This window comes from Haliaeetus leucocephalus, unplaced genomic scaffold (genome assembly GCF_000737465.1).
Source record: "Haliaeetus leucocephalus isolate CR32 unplaced genomic scaffold, Haliaeetus_leucocephalus-4.0 Scaffold0, whole genome shotgun sequence".
Taxonomy (NCBI): domain Eukaryota; kingdom Metazoa; phylum Chordata; class Aves; order Accipitriformes; family Accipitridae; genus Haliaeetus; species Haliaeetus leucocephalus.
In genome coordinates this window covers 27,573,724-27,594,750 of record NW_010972436.1, presented here as the reverse complement: position 1 = coordinate 27,594,750, position 21,027 = coordinate 27,573,724, and the positions used below count along the sequence as shown (strand labels likewise).

The window sequence follows — 21,027 nt, the reverse complement described above, 5'->3', positions numbered from 1 at the left end:
AACTTGGCTACGTCCTTCCCTTCGGTTTTACGTCCTTCCCTGGTAGATGGTATCACATTCCCCATCCTCTTTCTTCGTCTGCGCTTGAGACTTTCCAGTTGGCCGTGTGTCAAGAAGACTGTCCCACCCCCAGCCTTGGTCCCTCATCCCTACAGGAGCGTGTGTCTTCTGCCAAGCCTTCCACCGACCTCCCCGGCTCCCTCCAGCCCTCCCTGAGGTTACGGAGGCATCCAGCATCCCCTGACCTGCATCCCCAAGGGACGCTAACCCACAAGTCTCACACCTCACTTCCTTGAAGCCCCACGAGCGCTGGTTACACTTGCAATTCTGCAGGCTGAACCACAGGAACAAGAGTGGCAGGATCTCACTTGCTTTGCCAGCTTTCTCTCCGCCACAATCCCCAGAGCGACGTTTGTTTTCTCGGTGGTGGAGAAAGGAATCCCTCTAGTTTACCCCCCTCCAGCCCCAAAATAGCAGCGGTTGAAAGTGCCCCAACAGCGTACAACTTTCATACGCAGCTGGAGCAATAAGCAATACTGAAACTAAAATCAGGGAAAGACATTTTCTTTTATAGCAAAGGAACAACCAGGAGACATGAACCTTTTTTGGTTGTTGCAGGCTGACTAGCAGGTCTCAGGACAGAAGGGAGCAAGAATAACCCATCCTAGCACACAACTATTGCTATTACTTATCATCAAAAAACACTATTTGTATTAATTTCTCCCACCCTGTGTCAAAGAGTTTAAGTACTCAAGACTAGTTTCCTAGGCTCATGATTTCCCACCCAGCTTTCTGCCAAAGGATATCCATGTTGATAGTCTTGACATTTCAATAACAAACTCTGATCTATTGTGGAGCTGTCAAGAAGCAAAATCAACTTTATCAAAGCAAACGGCAGCTTCGGGGAGGAAAGTAAGGCCCAAATAACACAAAGATGAGAGGAAGCCTTTCTACCGGAGCTCTGTAACATGATTTCTTTCTGAATCAAAAGCATTCTTCACACTGGAATTTTCCTCCAAGTTAAAGAGGGCTTGCAACTAATTAAAAAAGCCCTCCAAGTTTCCAAAGTATTTCAAGTGATAAAACCAAAGTTACAGCCTGAAAATAAATCATAACAGTAATATGCACACACTTGAGAGAAAAAAAACCAGATATAAACCTACACTGGAAAAATCTTACACTTAGTGCAGCCAAAATGCCAGTTGATACATGTCACATTTGGGCGCTCCAGGCAACGCTATCACAATGGCTAATACAGGCAGGCAGAGCTCCAAGGCGAATGTCCAAAGCCCAAGAGGACACACAGATGCTCCCTGGAGCCTTAGAGAACAGTGATGGCATCTCAGGCCTTTTGCTGAAGCTTTCACACGCGTTTAGCATCTTGAGCAGCAGCGCAAGTCAAAGCAAGGCTACGACCTTTCAGACGCTGTTACCGGCTAATCCTTCTTGAAGGAGGGCCTCAGAAAACATTTAGATTGAAGTATCCACGAGATTAAGATGTTTATCCATCTTGTATTTTGCACATTTGTGATTTCAGTATCTCCTGGCTCCAAGAGCTCAGGAGGACCAAGGGCCAAGAACAAAAAAATGACTAAGGCGAAGGGAAATGATAGCAACGCTACCAAATGCTTTGTATGTTTGCTAGAAACCTGTCATCAATCTGCAAATAAAAGAGTAAAACAAAATTAAGGGAGATTTTTCCCCAGATGGAAATACCTTGTGCAGCTGAGCTGACAGATCTATTGGGCATATAGAACTACGAGCATAATGTGCGAGGTGCTCCCTGCTAAGACTTTCCAGGTGTTTATATCTGGCTTCAGCCAGAAGTGCCATAAACCCCTTAAGATCACGCCAGCCTATCAACAGCCCGAAGCTGTCTCAGCACAAATCCTAAGGTCAGTTAACCCCCACTGTGGCTGGAGATACTGCGCTAGCGACCGCATGCGGAGACAAGGGTCTTCCCCTCAACCCACCCCAAACTGCAGGGGAGTTTGACACCAGAGTCCCCATGGGGAAACCTCACGGAGACACTCAAATCCCTGAAGGATCACGCTGATCTTTTCCAAGTACAACTTGCAGCATGGGAATGAAGGTCTCCAAAGCAGCTTTGGCCATGGACCACAGAAAAAACATGCTTTGTGTGACTGCAAAGTGGAGAAAAGTTTAGGTAACACAACAGAAGGGAGGAGGAAGGCACTGCAGCAAGAAAAGAGCATTCCTCACAACGTGCATGGAGTGAGGAGGACAGGGGTTTATGGCAAGACGACAAGGAAAAGCCTTTCTAACTCAGTTTATTCACCCTAGAATAATGATTATTTGCAGAGTCCACATAGCACAGCCTGCAAACTCCAGGGTTAGGAAGATCACACCACACATCTTTGGTCACAGACGATGAGACGTTGCTTCGCTCCACCACAGCAAAGCCACACCGAGCTACAAGGGTGCTGCAGAGTCGTGCCTTTGAGTAGGATGCTGCATGGCAGGAGCTGCATGAGGGCAGGGGACAAGTTATCTGGTGTTTCTATGAAGTTTCAGGGCTCAATACCTATTGTGGGTCATTTAGGGTGATGGGGAGCTGGTCCTGGGCAAGGATGGTCCCTGACAGTTTAATGTTCCTACCCATTCGGTTACAACAAACGGGTGAGTGGATCAACAGAGGGAGAGAATTTCAGGACACCACTGGACATCCCCCAGGCAAGGCTTTACAGGCTCCCCAAAATAGTCTTCATTGGTTTCACAGTGAAGGCCCCAGAGCTTGCAAGGCAGGTTTACTTTTAGAGCACACTCATCAGATTTGCTTACATAATTTTGTTGATTTGGAAGGCTTTTTATTTGCCTTAGTGAGAAAAGCTGTCCAAATTTATCACGTTAAGCAGGGGGCTGCTTGCCCATAAGGATCTTAAAATACATTGGCTGCAATTTTCCTTTTAAAATTTGCATATCACAATTAGGGCAATATGGAATTAGAGCAGCTTTAAAAAGTGAGGTGGGAAAGAAACCATTAAAAGGGACAAATCCTTACCAAATTACACTGGCATCTAAATGCAATGGCCCACCGGTGTCCAGAGGCTGCTGAAAACAGGGCAGCAAGAGATCAAGAAGTGTTCCGGTCTGAACCCATTAAGCAGGATGTATAAAAATACCACAGCAAAGATTTTTATTGATTTTAAGAGTTTTCAGTGATTTTAAGAGAACACCATCTTTTTGTTAAAGGTATGTTTGCAAGTACCAGAGAAGACGTTGGACTCATCTAAGCACAGAAGAGCTTAGTCTGTAAAGAAATCTCTCCTTTGGGTATCCTGTAAACTAGTCCTCATAGCAACAGGAGACAGGACTTGGTAGCAGCCTATATGCTACTCCAGATTTAGTTCTGTTCAGGTCCTTCACCCAGTCCTCCTCCTAGTCATCACTTGATTACAGCAAGAATTCAGCTTCTGGGGTTTGTACTTACCAACCTGGAATAACAAAAAGCCATAAAACCCTTACACCAATATCTCACTTGATCCATTACTCCCAATTTTGACAGTGCTTTGTTCATTTCTGAAGTTGGACATCTTCTACAGCAGATACTCTCCAGCCCTATGGGCAAGTTGCAGGATTAGAAAGAAGGGGTCAATGTACACAGCCTGAAAACAAAGCAAGGAAACCCCACAGCCCCCATGAATGCCACAGGCCAGTGTTCCCTCAGACTGAATGCTCACAGGAGGGAGAACTCAGTTCAGATATTGCCAGATATCTTCCACCTACTGAAACCCCATTTTTAAGGGCCACTCCAGCAAGTCCTTTACCATTCTGCCCAATGGTCGTAGCAATGCAGAATGGAAGAAGTCACAGCTCAAGCAGAATCATCTCATTTGGGTCTAAAATGCAGCTCACAGGTCTAAGCAGGTCTTGCATTTAGGTTTCCAGCTCTCCTGACTACTTACAAGAGTAGCCCTGGAGCTCTCTGCCACCACTCTAAGAAGCCACAAGGGATGGAAAGCCACCCTCTGGGTTGCTCTTTGATGTGAGCAATTCCCACTTCACAAAGGCAGCTCATTAGCCTCCCTCTTTCAGATGATGGTTACAAACTCAATCAAATGCCAGATGCCTTCAGGCATTGAAGTCTGAGGTCTTTTGGCCACAAGCTTTCAGTAAGGGTGACACCCCCAAGATAGAGGCAGGAGAATAATTAGCTAAAGCAGGTCCTCAGCCCCAAGATGCTGCACAGAGGGATGGCAATTCCCCCAGGGAGCTGGCTTCTCTTTTCTATTGGGATACCTTTTCTCCCAGCACCTGCAACCCTATTTGCTGTCTTCTACTGAAAAGCCTACTTCATACAAGCATGGCCTCAAGAGAGAGGCTTTCAAAGAGCTATTCTGGAAAGGTCCCCCAGGTTTGTCCAGGCATCCCTAGGAAAGGAGGTGGTTTTGAAGATGGCATAGTTTGGCAGAATGTATTAATGCACCTCTTCATAGATCATGAGGTTGAAAGGCAGCATCAACCCCAAATAAAAATTTGCACCTAGGTGAAACACCACCTTTCAGTGAGACCTCAGTTGAGCTTCACTCCTGAGAAAACAAGTTGGCTGCTTACACAAAAAGCGATGTGTGATCAGACGTCATTGTTTTCACTACTGCCCCAGAGCAATAGCCCCCAGAAAATCTTGAGATGCTAAAGATTAGGTTTATGGCCTCAAGTCTTAGAGGAGGAAACACCAACACCTCCTGGTGCTGAACTCATTAGGCTTTGCCACCAAAACCTAGCAAGACAGAGGTCTTGGCTCAGGTAATTAAAAACCTAAGGATATAATAAGTTTATAGGGCTGTTTTTTTCCCCATATTGGTAGAGAATACCCTGACTATTCCTTTCTGAGGGTATTCTTTGAGCAAGAATAAGAGGAAAAAAACTCCCAAAACCTGGCCACTGATTTACATTACTGCTCCAGGAAACTTAGCCAAAGAAACCAGATTTAAAGCATAACTGCATCAGCAAACATCCATATTGTCATTGTTTGTGCCCACCTCATGACCAAGCCTGAAGAAGGCCAGGAACTGAAGAGCACCATGGTGATGTTCTTCAGCCATGCACAAGCTGCTACAGAGAGGGAAGGGGGAGTTCCTCAGTGGCAAGAAAATAAAATTAAATCAGCTCGTGGTTCAGCCAGAGAAATTCCCATCACCTGTTAGAGGAAAACCTTTACTGCTAGGAAGTGAAGCACTGATGAAAGCGCCCAGGCTCACAGCAGAACATCTTTCATTCAGCATTTGAAAGCTTGGGGTGGGAAAGTGTCTGCCAGGGATCGTTCAGACACTTAAAACAGGGACCATTCCAGACCCAATTTATAATCCACCCACAGCAGGCTGCTGTGTCCTTCTACCTCAGCTCCCCAGAACAAAACCCAACAGACCCTGAACATCTCCAAACACCTAATTAGAAAGAGACCGCCGGCAGCTTTGGACATGCCTCTCCTCCACCATCCCTATGGCTGTAAGCGAGATGCAGACGTCGGCACAGCGGGTCCTTTGAGGGATTTCGGAGCTGCAGCATCACGGCACAGAGCGGTCCCACAGCATCTGCATCCCGCTCACGTGCAACGCCTGCTCCCTTCTCCGCAGCCTGCGGTGCGCCGGGGGACTTGTCATGAGAGCCATGAAAAACCCGAGCTAAAGAAACTGGAAGTTTGTTCCCACCCCACCCCCCCAAAAAAAAGCTCATATAGCTGCCAGCTGCTCCTGTGACCACCCAAACTGCTCACCTAGCCCTTAAATGATGCTAAACTACAAGGAGCTGAAATATCATAAGCAGGGGGAGACGCAAAGGGAGGGCGAGTGAAGTTACGCAGGGCTATTAGCAAAATAAACTTTCTCTCTGGCAAGCCGAAGAATTACCAAGAGCAACGTCGGCACTCATTGCAATCATCGGGTTTAACCCTTCCTTTGCTCGGCCACCATCCCTGTGAAAGACGGCAAAGCTGTGCCAAATAGCCATCCCCTCCCCGGTCTGCTGGCAGCAGCTCAGCAGGGATTAAATTTAAGCTCAGAGCAGCAAAACAGGGGTCTCAGGTGAAGCCCAAGGGGTCAGGATGGTATTAAATTGGTTAACAGACTGCAGGGATGCAGGCAAGGGGACGGAGAGCTTTATCTGCAGAGGGGTTAGTGCTACCTCCTGTCTCCTTCAGAAAGCAGAGCCAAAACATTTAGGGTCAGTGTAAAGGGAAAAAAATACATTGTGATAATTTTTCCCCCCTGCTCAGGGATCTCCCCCTCAGTTGGTGCTGGCAGGATTCCCCTCTTCTCCCCAAGACACACATTATCTGACATGGAAGAAAACCCCTTAAAACATGGAAGAAAACCCCTGTCCCACCCAACTCTCTCCAAAGGAAGAATTATCCTGCCCAGTTGCCCAGGACATCCCATGTAATGACTGTTTTTCACTCAAGCTTCAGGGAAACAGGCCAATCTCTTTCACAACCACAGCTCATCTTCAACTGGAGAGTTAAATTACTGAGTTAAGAACATGAGCGTGCTGTTGGTGAAGTACTTCCATTTTATCCAGCAAGTTAAGGACAGCAGAGAAAAACTGGTGTGTGACTCACTGCCCTGCATTTTTAAGTGAAAAAGCAAAGAGCTTGGTTTGAAGAATTAAAAAAGCAAGACGTGGAAAAGAAAGAGTGAAAAAAAGAGTAAAAAAAAAAGAAGAGCAAACACCTCTGAAACACTCTGGCTGAGCATTCTAAGCACTGAATGAGCAGATGCAGGAGCTCTTCACAGAAGCTGGTTCACACATTAGCCTAGGTAATGTGTTTGCAGCTTTATATCCGAGAGGCTGCCTATATTAGTCATCTGTAAGGGGACACTTCAGCAATGCTAACTGGAATGAATTGAGCACAGGAATGCAAAGTGGGGTGGTTAAACCACATCAGTTTTGAAGGAGTGCCTCCGCGCAAGGCTCTAAAGTGCCTTTAATTCAGTTTAGCCTGATTTGCATTGAAATCAAGTGCGTTAAAGTGAATTAAGGATCTTTAATCCCCAAGGAGAGTGTTTCCACCAGGGCTAGTTAAGAGTAATTGAACTAATCCACTTTAAAAGTCAGTTCAGATTAGTTGTGCTAAGTGGCTGTGCAGATGAGGCCGGGGAGCGCAGGGACTGTCTCTAGCATGCAATAATCACATCAATCTGCCTCTGGGGCTGCTTTGGGAGGACAGCTACAGCAGGGCTGTTTTGCTATCCAGAGAGGCTGGGAGTGGTCCAAGACACTCAAATAAGAACACTAATAGAAATGTCTACTTGTGCTTGACAGGTGCCATCTGGTTGCAACTGAAGGCATTTTCCACATGTATTTTCTGTACATACCATATACGCTGGGTATGGCCAAGGGGGAAGCTGTTTTTATGGGCAGCTCGGGGACCAGGTTGCTGGTCCAAGAAGCGCTGGCAGCGTCTCTCATTCAAGACACGCTTGAAGCTCACATCCCCTCGCTGAAATAGGTAACACAAGTTTGCAGGTCTCTACTCTCCCCATCCCAGAGATGTCAGGACACGTGTTGCGGGCTCAGCGGAGGACTGAAGGGACCATCTCCACCACACACTAATGGCTGGGGTGGGTGGTTTCCCCACTGAGTGCTATCGCACCCACCCACTCTTCTGCAAGCTCCCAGGGTGTCACCCACTTCCCACTGGTTTCCACCCCAGCTTTTCGACTGGACTCAACTGGTTAGAGCAAAAGCAGTTCAGCCCCACACAGTTCCTGCAGAAATAGGGAAAGGGAAGCTAAGAAGGGGCAAGGGGAATCAAAGAAAAGGCTAACAACCACCCCAAACCCCATCCTGCCCCAGTTCCTACTGCAGGTCTCCCCCAGACAAGGCAGCAGCACCGAGCAGGCTCAGCACAGGTTTTGCCTTTCTAGGAAAGCACCGAGGCCCTCTAATCCAAGCCAGTTCTTCCCCAGCTAAGAATAATCCCCCCAGCTGCTGTTTGATTTACACATTACCATGGACGCGCAGTGTTTTTTATCTGTTAGATATACAGGGGGAGAGGGAGCAAGTCTGCGTGTGTTCGTTCTAGTTAATGTTTCCTGTGCGGTTCAGGCCGTTATGCCTACAGGTATGTTTATTCCACTACTTTAGCAAACCAGCAGACTTTTTAATGGAACTGTTGATATTTTTCCTGGCTGATCCTCCTGGAGAGGCGAGGCAGTGTACAAATGAAGTTCATTCCTTGCTCCAGCCTGAAGCTACTCTTCTCCTCCTGGGACCACAGGGAATTGAAGGTTTCCATTGCACTGGTCAGATTTCTTCCTTCTCCAGCCTTCAAGTTTTAGATACATAAACAGAGGCGCTCAGGCAGCTGACAGTAGCAAGAGCAATGCATGGCTGGTGCTTCATGCAAGGGCAGCAGCTGCCCTGAAAATCCAGCCCTGCATCTCCCAGCAAGGCTCTGGAAAAGGATAGCTGGTGCAACGCTGCACCCCTAAAATGAAGGGTGTTTTGCAGTCAGATCTTGCAGGCTGAAGCAAGGGCTTTCCTGCTTACTAGCATTTCAGAGATCACCGGGCCATCAGTAGATTCCCCCACACATTTGCCTTTGAAGCCCCTTTACTGCTGCAACAGGAGCAGTAACTCCAATCCCAGAGGGCTCTGCCTCATCAGGCACCTCTAGAAGATGCTCTCAGACACAGTCTATAATCTAACAGCCCTTGGGGGTCCTGGGAAGAGCCAAGGGATGAGCACCAAGTCCCCAACTCAGCTCACAGCCTGTTCCCCCTGAAGACAGCCCTGTTTTACGAGCTGAAGCACCCTGAGGTTAACGAACATGCCCAAAGCCGTATAGATGCCTGGCAATCTCTCTGCTCCCTTCACCACCATGGAGCAACAAGGTAAAACTTACTCCCAGCCTCTGAACACATCCAGACACATCAGCCACCAGCTCTAGAGCCACTTCAACTGAAAGCGCTTGAAAGGAGTGCTCCAAAAAGCTCTGGTAACACAGTATACGGCCCCAGGTAAGAGCATCTCTTTGGACAAGGCTACCCCACTGCCCCTGTGCTGCTCATCTGTCCAACAGCAAGTGAAGCACAGCATCCCTGAGAGCAGCTCCCCAGCCTCAAACCACCCTCAGCGCTGGAGCAGTCAGCCCCCAGGAGTCACCTCCACACCGTGAGATGCCCCCCCTGCCTACAGCACGGTCTGCAAGGGAGAGCATCCAACTCCAGCCAGCTGCTAGGGGACACGGTAAAAATACGACCAGTGTCACCATGTAACGGGGTCATCAAGCCTGGTGCTGTCCCAAACTCCAGTGAGTCAGAAAAGACCAAGCCTTCAAGCTCACCTCCCTTCTCCCTGTGCCAGCTCCAGCTCTCAGATTTTCCATGAGCCTCGCAACAGCCCAAGCAAGTGCCTCAAGGGATGCGGCGCTGAGGGAGGATGCCCTTCTCTTACCCCGGTACCTCCCACAACGCAGGGTCTGGGACAGCCCACCGGGAACCCAGTCCGTGCACTTGGGAAGACTGGGACCACAAGCTCCCCAGAGACAAGCTGCAGCTAGTTTTAAGGCATCTCCACTGCATCAAGTGAGATTTGTTTCTGCGTGGCTGTTGACCCCTCTGCAAGCTCAGGAGACAGATGCAGGATTACGTCTGGTCCCACTCCCCTCCAAATGCCATCTCTTTGGCCCAGCATCCGTCCCACACCTTGCAGAAACAGGTCTCTGCCTATAAACACATTTTCATCAGCGATAAAAACCAGCGTGGACATTATGGCTTGTAACACTGACCACAAGGACTGCTCAAAGCCTTGGTTAGTCCAGTTCACGCTCTCCCAAGAGCAGCTCTTCGGCTTCAGTCCTCTCTTCAAACTCATGCTAAGCCTCTGGATTTCCAGAGTCAACACGGGACAAGCCAGAAGATAGAAACAGTCACCAGAGATGCAAAACAGCCGTGCTAATGAGCCAAAGGACGTGTTGGATCTTTGGTCAGACCCTGTAATTCAGCTGAAGTGGCTGCTTCACCTCTGGCCTGTCAGATCAACTTGCTAACCACAGACTGGGAAATAGCTCCCTGCGAGCTCCCAGCAGGAGATTTATCTTTGGCAGGGGCTGAAAACATCCCTGCCCCCCCTTACCTGTGATTACAGAGAGGCCCAGAGATGCAGAAAGAGAGCTCCGCTCTAAGTTTGCCAGGTATTTCAAGATCTCACCTTACACTGGAAGGGGATTAGGGCTAGAAAAGAATTTCGTCAAGATTAAGCAAAACAAGTCAGTTCTTTTAAATAAAGTATCAGTTCTGGTGAACCGTCCCCAGAGGGGTTTGGGCTCCAGGATAGGGTTTCTGGTTGGAAGAGATGGGCAGCCCTGGAGAGCTGTAGCACAGCAGGGCTTGCAGCGGAGCAGCAAGCTGAACTCCGTGTCCCTGAGGTGGGCAAGCTCCACTGAAGTCATCGATTGCACCAGGAGAGGTCCCTGTAGCCAGTCCAAAAGGCTTTTCCCATGTTGGATCCTCACCCTAAGTGCAATCGCGCTCAGCAGTTTCCCAGGTACCCAGTCCCACCAGCCGCCCTGGCTCCCAGGTGAATATCCCACCCTGAACTTGGCTACCAGACGCTCTGATGTCACGGCACATGTCATAGCTCATTCATTCACATCAGTGCTGAGACCTGAGCAAGACCAAGGCTGGTTCTATACACTGGAGAAGCTCAGCTCTGATATGGCCCAGGTCAGTAGGGTACAGATGCTCCCATACCTGGGGGGGACACCAGAAGTCCCCTTTGGGACCACTGGAGGAGATATCCAGGCGTCCTCAGACCTGGGCGGATTGGGATACTTGCGGTTGAGGCTAGAGAGCAGGATGTAAAGCAGCTGAGAAACACCCAAATACACAGTGGCCTTCCTCTGCTAAACTCAAGTGGAAGAACATTTTCTTTGCTTGCCCGAGTATTTTGCAATGCCTTGTCCGATGTACCCTCACCCACGCTCCCCAGAGCTGGAAGGCACTGCCTTAGAAGAGGCTCTGCACCCATAGAAGACAGGACTGACTGGTTTCCCACAGGAATCAGGAGACGCTGAAGTCAAAGCAAGATTTTGGGGAAGCAAGCCATCTGGGAAACGATCTGGCAGACCTCCTGCAGGTGAGACACCAACCCTTCCTGCAGGCAGAGTGAGGAGCTTCAGTATTAAGGCCAAGCAGGACACATCCCCATCAAAAAAAAACCAAAACAAACCACCCTACCAGCAGTTAGCTACCAGAGGTCTTAGCACTGATTCAAAGTGAAGCATTGTATTGATCACCAGCGTAAAATGAAGCCCCCATAAGCTCAGCTTCAGGCATAGCCAAGGAGCACTGTCTCAACACCCAGAAGACTGAACACTTCACCTTGGCAGCTTAAGAGAGCTAGGTGTTTACTAACAGTAATCCTAAAAGATGGAACTGGAAATCCCCACAAGAGGTCCTCTGCAACATGCAGAACCAGCTTCATCTCCAATCTTCAGCTGCAATCTCTAACAGCAGTGCAGTTATGCACCCCCAGGGCTGCCCGGCTTTGTTTCATTGCAATACCAAGCATGAGATCACCGATCTTAAAAAAAAAAATCAACCCGCAGAGAAGACATTACAATGAGGATATTTAAAGGTCTGAGCTCACCATAATAGTGCAAGCCAGTCAAAGCACCCAGCTCAGCAGGGGTTCACACAGCAAGATCTACACTGGGATTTCACTGCAGGCAGATGGTGAGCAATGCCTCTGTGCAGTTTCTTTTAAGCAATTGGGTGGGGAAGTCAACAAAAATCACAGCAAGTCACAAGAGCATCCTGCCAGGCCGTGCATGCCCAAGCTGAGCAGATGAGCACTCGGTGGTCCTGCAGCCCCCCCAGCCAAGCCTATGGAGGGGTCAGCTAGCACCAGGGCACTCCTCTGCACGCTGCAGCAACAGAGTACCCTCCCAAATGCAGAGCTGGGAAAGCTGTCACATACAGCTGATTGATGACAGCAGGGAAAATAAGGCACTTTGTGGAGGTGGAATTTAAAGGGTAATAACTTGCTCTGACTGGAAGGTATAACAGGTATTCCTGAAGACATGGGTGAGCCCACCTCCATAGATGCTCACCTGGCAGCACTGATGCTTTTTGAACCAAGTCATGACCAGTTCCTTTTGGGAAGAAGTTAAGAGGTGCTTAAGACACAGAAGCAAGAAACCAGTTTCAAGCCATGTGCTCTGCGCAAAGTAATTCATCTTGGCAGCCTGTCACATGTACCTGCATGTTATACATTAAGGCATTGCCCAGGGGTCAGACTCAAAACACACCCTTGTGTACTTCAAAGTAAACTGTTGCTGGAGCCTAAAGATGGAGAAAAAAATTTAAGTAATCCAATGGAAGCCAATTCTTTTGCTCATGAGCTGACTTCTTCCAAAAGGACTTGGCCTTGAAAGCAACAGTTGCTTGACCCCATTTGCTTTGGGAGGCTGCTCTATAGTTTGATTTTCAGGAGGTTTCCCAACAGCAGACCAAGGCTCTGGGCTAAATTTCTGCCCACTCCTCCCAGGATTGCCTTAGACAGGGCCATTTGACAGGTTTTTTTTCAGCAAAGCTCAGATATTCCTATGGGCATCTCAGTATTTCATTCACATGTAAGGGAAATCACATGTTGCTCTGCAGCACAAGCAGCTACCTCCTACTATGCACAGTAAATGGTCAATTATGCTACTTCAGTCTCTGGAAGACTCACAGCAGTTTTTCCAAGAAAGGAAACTTTTGCCACAATTGTGAAACTTGTCCATCCAGCGCATGGCAAACGCAGAAGTCAGAGCAAGCTAGTTTTTCCCCAAACTCCATAAGCATCTGGCTATCCAATTAACACTATTTTAATGAGCTAGGACAAATGAATCCGCTCACAAAAGTCATGCCAACTCCCATACAGCCTGACGTCCCATCAACATGAACTGCACGCTCCATGCTACCTTCCAAGCCAGCACAGACTCAGCATTAATGTCAGATACTGTTGAGTTTGCATGTTCTACAGTGGATGCATAGAAGAGCTGTTTTGCTCTGTGTTCTTTCCAAAGGAAGAGTTCAAGTTTTTTTAACCTGTCATTTCCCCTTCCCCCAGAAGAAATCCTTCAGCAACTGAATTAACAAAATACTCCCCACACCTTACAGAAGAATGATTTAAGATCACAGGCAGACTGAAAGACCACATAGCTCATGCAGGAGCTGCTTGATCCATTTGAAAGAGTTCTCTGCAACAGCTAAGGAAAAAAGTCAGAATAGATTTTTCTATCAGCTAAAGCAAATCCTGTAACTGCTATGTTTATCCATGTAGTCAAAATACTCCCTGTTCCACTTAGCACAGTGCAAACAGGCATTACAATAAAATGTAAAGCTTACTGAGCTGATAAGCTTCATAAGTGTATTTTATGACAGTATCTCAAGAGATAAGGCTCATTAGCACTTACAGCCACGATCTGAGGGAACCTTAAAAAGCAGTTAAAAACAGGGGAAGAGGAAAAACTTGAGAATAAACATCAAAAAACAGCTTCTAAAGGGTTAACCCTTTCCACCCAGCATCACAATAATTTCTAGCTCCTACTTAACTTGACCTGAGCTGGCTCCCCAGCTCTGGATCCAGCAAGTTAGGAAAACATAGCCTACCTGTCCGGCCCACAGCCAGACCGTGTGCTGGTCCAGGACCTGCAGCACCAGTCTCCCTGCAGCCACATTCTGCAGGAGCAGCAGGAGCCTCCCATCAGCATTTAAGAGTGCAAGCAACAGACCCTCTGCTTAGGGCTGCTCAGATTAAGAAACCAATTGCATTAACATGCTACAAGCCACTGGAGATATTTTTTTTTTTTGGCTGCAGAGAAAGGCTGCTTCATTATGGAGGGAAGCCAGAGGCTCAGCGTGTTTGCAGTCTGGAAAGCCAGGTACATGAGACTTCTTGGATTGCTTCAACACACCCCCTAAGGGAAGCACTGGGAAGCTGGCAGGTTGCTACCTGGACAGTCAGGGAGCTTGGGGTAAAAAAGTTTGTTAGACTAACATAGTCTAACATAGGCTTTTAGTATGAACTAAGCAAGGGCCATCCCACCCAAAAGTACTTTCTCCAGGGGGTAGCTGGAGGGGCATGGTTAGGCACAGAGAGAGCCTTCACATACACCAGATCAAGCCAGTTTTAATGCATTGAGCCTTCTCCTCTCAAATGCCTCAGGTAAACATTAGGATAAGTTGGCCCATTTGTACTCTAGAGAACTCAAGTGACTAGAGAACCCAAGTCACTAGTGCTGCATTGCTCCATGAAACTGGAGCAGAGGATCTCCATCAGGCTTCTGGCAGCAGAAGTCCTTACACCTCTGGTGGCCTGAGACCATGCTCAAGATGGTCTCCCTCCCAGGGATATGGGGATCTCAGTCTCTAAAAACAGCTTCAAAACCCCCTTCCAACCCAAGTCCCTCTTAGAAAGCAGCAATGCACAGGGACTTAAGAGGGAGACGGGGCAGGCAAGTGTAGCCTTCAGCTATTCTGAGCTGAGCTTTCGAGGTCCCACCATCCCTGTGCAGCTCTGGTCAGCTCTGCATCAGAAACATCCTCACGCAGTGGAACCACTCGTGATGTTCACTGGCTCAGTTCCTCCTCCGACTAGTCAGGCTCCTCCATGAATACAGATAGCACAGTTCAGCGGTGCCTTCTGGTTTAGCTCTTCCACCAAAAAAAACCAAAAAATATCTCAGGGAGCCTTTAAATATCAAAATTTCACAGAGGAAAACACGAGGAATAAAAGCACTGTCAGCATCTCCCTAAATGAAGGGAATAGAACGGAGCATCCCTGGAATAGGAACATCTGCTCCAGGAGGCAATTGCACCAAGTCTGCCAGCACAGCGCATTAAGCAGACAGAAAAAAAAAATGAAGAAAGCAGCAAAGATTGACAAAACCCAGTCTGGTCAGAAAGATTCAAACTACAAAGCATCACATTGGCTTCTCCGTGCAGTCTTCCAGACCTTCCACTTAACCCTCCCCCCCTTCCCAATCCCACAACCTAATTCAATTACCTACCACTGAATAAGCCTTAAGGCGATTCTCATTACCCTGCGATAAAGCACAAGGCCCTTAATTATTAAACACTCATGGGCTTTTTGTGTTGGGGTTGTGGGGCTGGACTCCCTTTTATTGTTGTTAGCAGCTTCCAGAAAGCAAGTTAATCATTGACCAGGCCTTTCACCAGGAGACCAGAGTCCTATAGATTCCTGGTCTCTAGTTCTGCATCACCAGTCACACTAAATAAAGTCACTGGCCTCCTGCTTTGCCAAGTATACACTCAATATTCCCCTAACAGCCATCTTCTCCCCCTAAGGAGTCTGCAAAACCCTGCAAAAAAACACACAGTTTATGGACACAGAGGCTGCATACAACGCTCACCATTAAGTTGAGTTCAGAGAAAAACAGCCCCAGTGTCTTTCCAGGTAAGGGAAACTGAGGCACAAAGGTAGCGGTTCCCAAGTCTCAAGCAACATGGTCAATCCCGTACAGAAGTCTAAGACATACTAATCCCCATCTGAATAAAGTTTTGTTCCATCCTCTCAGTACACTGCAGGTTGAAGGCACTTTCAGGTACTTCCCAGCCTGATCTGGGACAGATCCCAGTCCCCAGGGCTGAAGATGCAGGTCTGGTAGACCTTAGCTGCACGCACAGTTATTTTTCCAACTACTCCTGGGTTTGTCACCACCCTTATGGCACTTCATCAAATCCAGTGCCACCTTCAAACACCTACAAAGGAAATGCTTCTTCTGGGCATGGGGTTCCCCTTCGCAAAGGAATGGAGGTTAAACACTGCTTTGAATTGACCCAGAGAGGCCAACTTTGGGAGAGAAGCCAGTCAGGACTCGATCAGTCTCTACGTGACAATTCACCCAGCTCAAAAGGAGCAGGGTTAAAAAAAACAAAAAACCACACACAACATGGCCAGGCACACCCTATTCCAAGGAAAACCAGAAACCCAGCACCTTAAAAACCAGCATCGCCATCTAGAAAAAAACCAGACCACCACAGGGTGGGATGGCAAAGCCGCCCTCCCAGCCCCAGGAGCTGCCTCCTTACGCTCCAGCTGTGTTTGCCTGCGTGCCGCATTCCTCCCTCGCCACCCGAGTCCAGGTTTTGTTTTTTTGGGTTGCGCTGAGAACCAGCTGCTCCATCTCACACACGCCAGAGACGACCGGCACGTCTGGAAAGCCAACGCGCTGTGGCCTGGCGATGCAACAGCTTCCCGAGAAGTTCACACGCCTTCAGCCGAAGCTGGAAACGCGAGCGTGTGGCCCCACACTACCATCAAGTGACAGGTACAGAAATTCTTGATAATGCAACAGCCATGTTAGCACCTAGCGCATCCCGCAGGCTGGAAAAAACAAGCGGCAAAGCCTGCCAGCACCAGTGGGCTTTTGCTTTTATTGGAGATGACATTCAAGCTGATGCCACACGCTTGTAGCAAGAGTTCAGAAGCTCACGCTAACTCTCAGCCCCCTTCAGATCCCACCCCATCAGGGTGGTCACAACCCCTGAATACCTCTTCAAGTCCAGCATTCAGATCTTTTCTAAGTAATTTTAGTAAAATCACACCCTCGGTTGCAGGGTTTCTACCCCAGCAGCACCTAAAGCATAGCAGGGTACCTATTCTGCACCTGCCAATGGGAACAAAAATATATTGCACTTCCCACACAAAAAAAACCCCACCATGCAGCAAGGAACCTGCTCTCGCTAGCGATGTGTTGGTAAATTAGGGCAAGCTATGCTTCCCCTCCCTCCGCCCCCCACGAGCATTTAAGGGTTCCTGTTGCCTGCGTGCAGCATACGGATCAGTTACATTTATGAAGAACATTGCAATCTGTCAATATAAACACTATGTAAGCATGAGCCACTTGTAACATTACTACTGTCTTGACAAGTGTTTGCAAAGGGAGCAGAGCTGCTCGGCTGCATCTCCCATACACCAACCCTTCTTCCAGCAAGAAAAAAAAAGAAAGGGTACATGAAAACTGAATCAGACTATAAATGAGAACACCCAGAAAGAAATAGAGGAGTTTTGCTTTATGGCCTGGACAGGTCGCAACCTCAGACACACAGACCAGGCAGCTCAGGAAAGCAGCAAGCTCCTGCGGGGCTGGTTTGCCTTCCCACTAGCACCAGGGCACAGCAGGACTGAAGTTAATCAGCCTGCCTGTCACCCCAGCATGGCTAATCTTGTCATCTGCCACTTCCAAAGCCCAGTAGTGCAAGACCCAACACAATTCCCAGATGCTGCTATGGCATTTCCACCACCCCCCCCAGCCACAGTTGAGAGAGGAAAGGGAGGGAGGGGGAGGTACCCACACCCAAAGCATGTCAGGCACAAGAAAAGCAGAGCAGGGAGGAAAAGTGAAATGCAATGCTTTCTCAGGGACCCCGGCAGTCTGGGGCTGCTCCAAACTACCCCATCAGCCAGTTGCAATATGGTGCAAATTAGTTTTCAGACAGCCCAGCTGCAGAGGAGATGGCTGAACATAAAAGCAGGCTCACTTTTAGAACAGCCAGTGCATCTCAGCAAGCCAGTCTCAGCTGATGCTTATCTCAAGGCAATGCTTCCCCCTCTGGTATAGACTCAGCCAGTAACAGTCTCCCATACGGATTCCTACCCTAAAATGCACCCATCATCATCAGGCATCCTGATGGGCAACTCTAAACCCACCACAAGCCATCAGGTCCTGCTCACTTTTGGAGGCATGCTTTCTCCTCTCTAGCATCACAAAGTCTGCTATCGGAACAAGGCTTAGGAGCTGTAGCATCACCACATCCCTGAAGCCAGCCTCTTTCAGCTGCTTTCTGGGAATTATGGCTAGCAAACCCCTCCTGAGCAGGTGCCTATAGAGACTCAGCTCTGCTCACTGCTACGCACCACTTCGGGTCCACCTTTGCCCCATCTGCACCAACGCTTTATCTCCCATACACCAAGCTCTACTTCCAGAGGACATTTCTCATTTTGGGCTGCTTGTGCATCCCTCTGAGAACACCAGGGCCAGACATAGAGAGAAGCAGCGCTCTCCAGCCGTGGCCTTCCCACCCCAGCATCCCCTCCCGGTTCGCTAGCTGCCCCTGTGGGACAGACACAGACATAACTACATGCTGACACAATCTTGTTATCATGTAACCATGCCCGATTTCTGTCCCTGTGCACTAATTCCCCGCCAGGCCACACATTTGGAGACACTGAATTCTTTCCCTGAAATAAGACATTGGGGATGGGAAGGGGGGGGGGGAGAAGGGATCATCCACAGCTGTCCCTATCCCCCACCAGACTGCGGAACAGAGCAGCTAAGCTGCAGCTCCAGCGTGACATCTGTTTAACACGGCCGCCTGCCACGCTCTGCGCCCCGCCACCTCCTCCGACAGGGATCTGCGTACCCAGAGCGGAGGGTCCGGCAGGCCACCTAAAGGGTGTCATGGTAGCTTTGATGATGCCTTGGACTGGGAAAGAACGTCCCCTCCCCTGCCCAGAAAGGGTTTTGCATTAACTAAGCCTACTTCAGCATTTCAGCTCAGCTCCTGAGCAAAGGGTGATGCACCCAGGTCTTTAGGAAAGGTTTATTTTAAGATAAAACAGATGTCCTTCCTCACCTGGAGCCGTTCCTCCATGCATGTGGCTACCTCTCTAGGCACACCAAGAAGGGCTAATACTAGCCCTCACAGGGCACTCGCAGGGGCACCAAGAGTTCTGCAGGAACGTACGGCTTTTACCAGGTAAGATTTACTTTCCTTATCAATATACAGAAGCTCGCAGCAAGGAGGGCTCCGCTTTTCCACACACACTTGTTAGATCACATATCACTGGGGATTAGCGGGGACCCTGGACCTCAGCAGCGACTATTCCCCCGTGTCCCCAGCAGCTCAGCAAGTGCAATCTCTGCTTTAGGCCTCTCGGAAGAACAAAGAGGAGATTAGCAGCAGATGCTGCTCCTTCGCTGGGGCTCTAACCAGAGAGCAGGATGCTTTGCATAAGCAAACTTCACCACGCATCGCAGCAGCCCCGGAGCACTTGGAGTGCACATCTGGCTGGGTGCACATCTGGCAGCATCTCCTCTCCCCCGCCCCTTTATTGCCAGAGAGGGAGCCTCAAATCAGAAACAGCAGCTGTACGGAGACAGAGAGAATAACCCAAAGCGGTCAGGACAGACCTAGCAGCACACTTCCCTTGGCTCAATGCGTTCGCTCTTAAGTTAAAATCTACACCAGCCACACGAGGCCAGAAAAGAAATCCCAGAAGCAAGCGACTGGAATGAGTTACCTGCTGCACTACAGCAGATTCCCGTACCGCGTGGATTAACAGGAGAGTTACAGCCAAGCTCCTTACAAGCCCTGTCAGTCCCTGAGGCACAGTACAACTGCACAGTGCCGGTGGTCTTCGGCAGACACACGAGCTAACGGGCTCGGTATGGCCCTCCGTGTGCTGCCGAGGGAGAAAAGGGCTTTTCCTAAAAACCTGCAAACACAGGACAGGCTGTTTCCTCAGAAAACCAGCCCCAGCAGCAGGAAGTTAAATGGTTCTCGAGTTGGAAACAGAAGATGTAAGTAGCACTGTTTGGAAAACTTTGCCAGACCACAGGCAATGGACAAGCCTCAACACCAGGATTTGTTTTACTGGAAAGAGGGGGAAAAACCTCAAGTCTGCTAAAACATTCTCCAGGGCCGGTCCAGTGGCTCCTACCAGCGGTCACAACACAACATCCCAAAAAGCAGCAAGAACCATCAGCCTGGAGTAAACTTGCACCGATACCCCTTAATCAGGTGCTCGCACCCCACTCCCCTCACAAACCGACCCCTTTCTGGGACTAAGCCTTTAAAAAAAAAATGATAAAAAAAGACAAGAGGCAGCTACATGAACACCCCAAAAAAGCAAAACAGGGGGGCGCACAGATGGAAAGCCAGCAGGGACCAATCGCTACGGCCTGAAATTTCACGATACGGCTGTGGGGGGGTTGAAAAAAGGGGGTGAGCGGATTTTATTTGGCTTCTCCATATCAGCCCCCCCCCCCGGAGGAAAGGGGATGGGGGTCGGGGGGCGCAGCGGGATCCACCTGCGCGGCGCGGCCCGAGCTTTTGGCGCCCCCTGCCGGCCGCGCCGCTGCACCGCGCACAGGTGAGCGCGGCGGGATGCGGCGGGGACCGCGCTCCGCACCCAGCCCGGGGGGAACCCGCCCCTCCTTCGGGAATAAAAATTTGGCACCGTCGCAGGCTGGGGACGGCAGCATGCACGCCCACTCCCCCCCAAAAAAACAAAAAAAAACAAAAAAAAAACAAAAAACAACGCCGCCGGGGTGATGGTGGGACGCGCTTGCCAGCACCTGGTGCTGAAGCACGCACTTAAATTGGGGGGAAAAAAAAAAAGGGAGGTTTTTTCGGCGCTGTCCCATGCTGGTGGAGGTTACAGCACGCACCTGGGAGCCGAGCTCCTCGGTCACCCCGCCACGGGTCCACCGTCGCCCACCCCGTCGGGGAAAGGGCAGAACGAAACGCTCCCTCGCCCTCAACGGGGTTTCTGCCCGCGGTCCCCCGGGAACGCCCGGCAGCCCCCGGCAGGCTGCAACCTGCAGCTCCCGCAGAGCCCGGCCGTGGCAGGCGGCACGCCGGAGGGATTCGGGAGAGCCGGCTCCGAGCGGCGGGCCGGGGAAAGAAGCGGGGACGGGGTTGTCGCTGCCCGGGGCGGCTGTCAGCGCCGGCGGGAGGGGATGCAAGAAGGCAAGGAGCCCGCCGGCAGGGCGCCCAGCAGCATCCCCACCTCGGGCGGGACGGGTAAACGTAGAAAACCCCTTTTGCAACTCAAAAAAAAAAAAAGAAAAAAAACCCCCACCCGAGCTAAAGCAAAAGTTGGAAAAAAAGGAGGAGCGGGGGTGCGGGGGCGGCCGGGCACCTACCCGAAGTAGGCGGCGGAGGGCCGCGGGGCGCAGGCGAGCAGCCCTAGGAGAGCGCAGGAGGAGAGCCATCCCAGCAGGACGTGTCCATCCAGCATCTTGCAGCGGCGCCGGCGCTGCTCATCTCG

The 21,027-nt window shown here is 49.7% G+C and overlaps 1 protein-coding gene across 1 annotated transcript in view; it reads right to left on the bottom strand.

The window, feature by feature from the left end:
• The window catches only part of WNT9A (wingless-type MMTV integration site family, member 9A), a 54,903-nt gene extending 33,886 nt beyond the window's left edge, over positions 1–21,017 (bottom strand). Inside the window, exon 1 of the mRNA XM_010561698.1 lies at positions 20,903–21,017. Within this exon, the coding sequence (XP_010560000.1) occupies positions 20,903–20,997 (95 nt within the window). The 5' untranslated portion in view covers positions 20,998–21,017. The remainder of the gene's footprint in view (positions 1–20,902) is intronic.
• Positions 21,018–21,027: the final 10 nt, after the last annotated feature.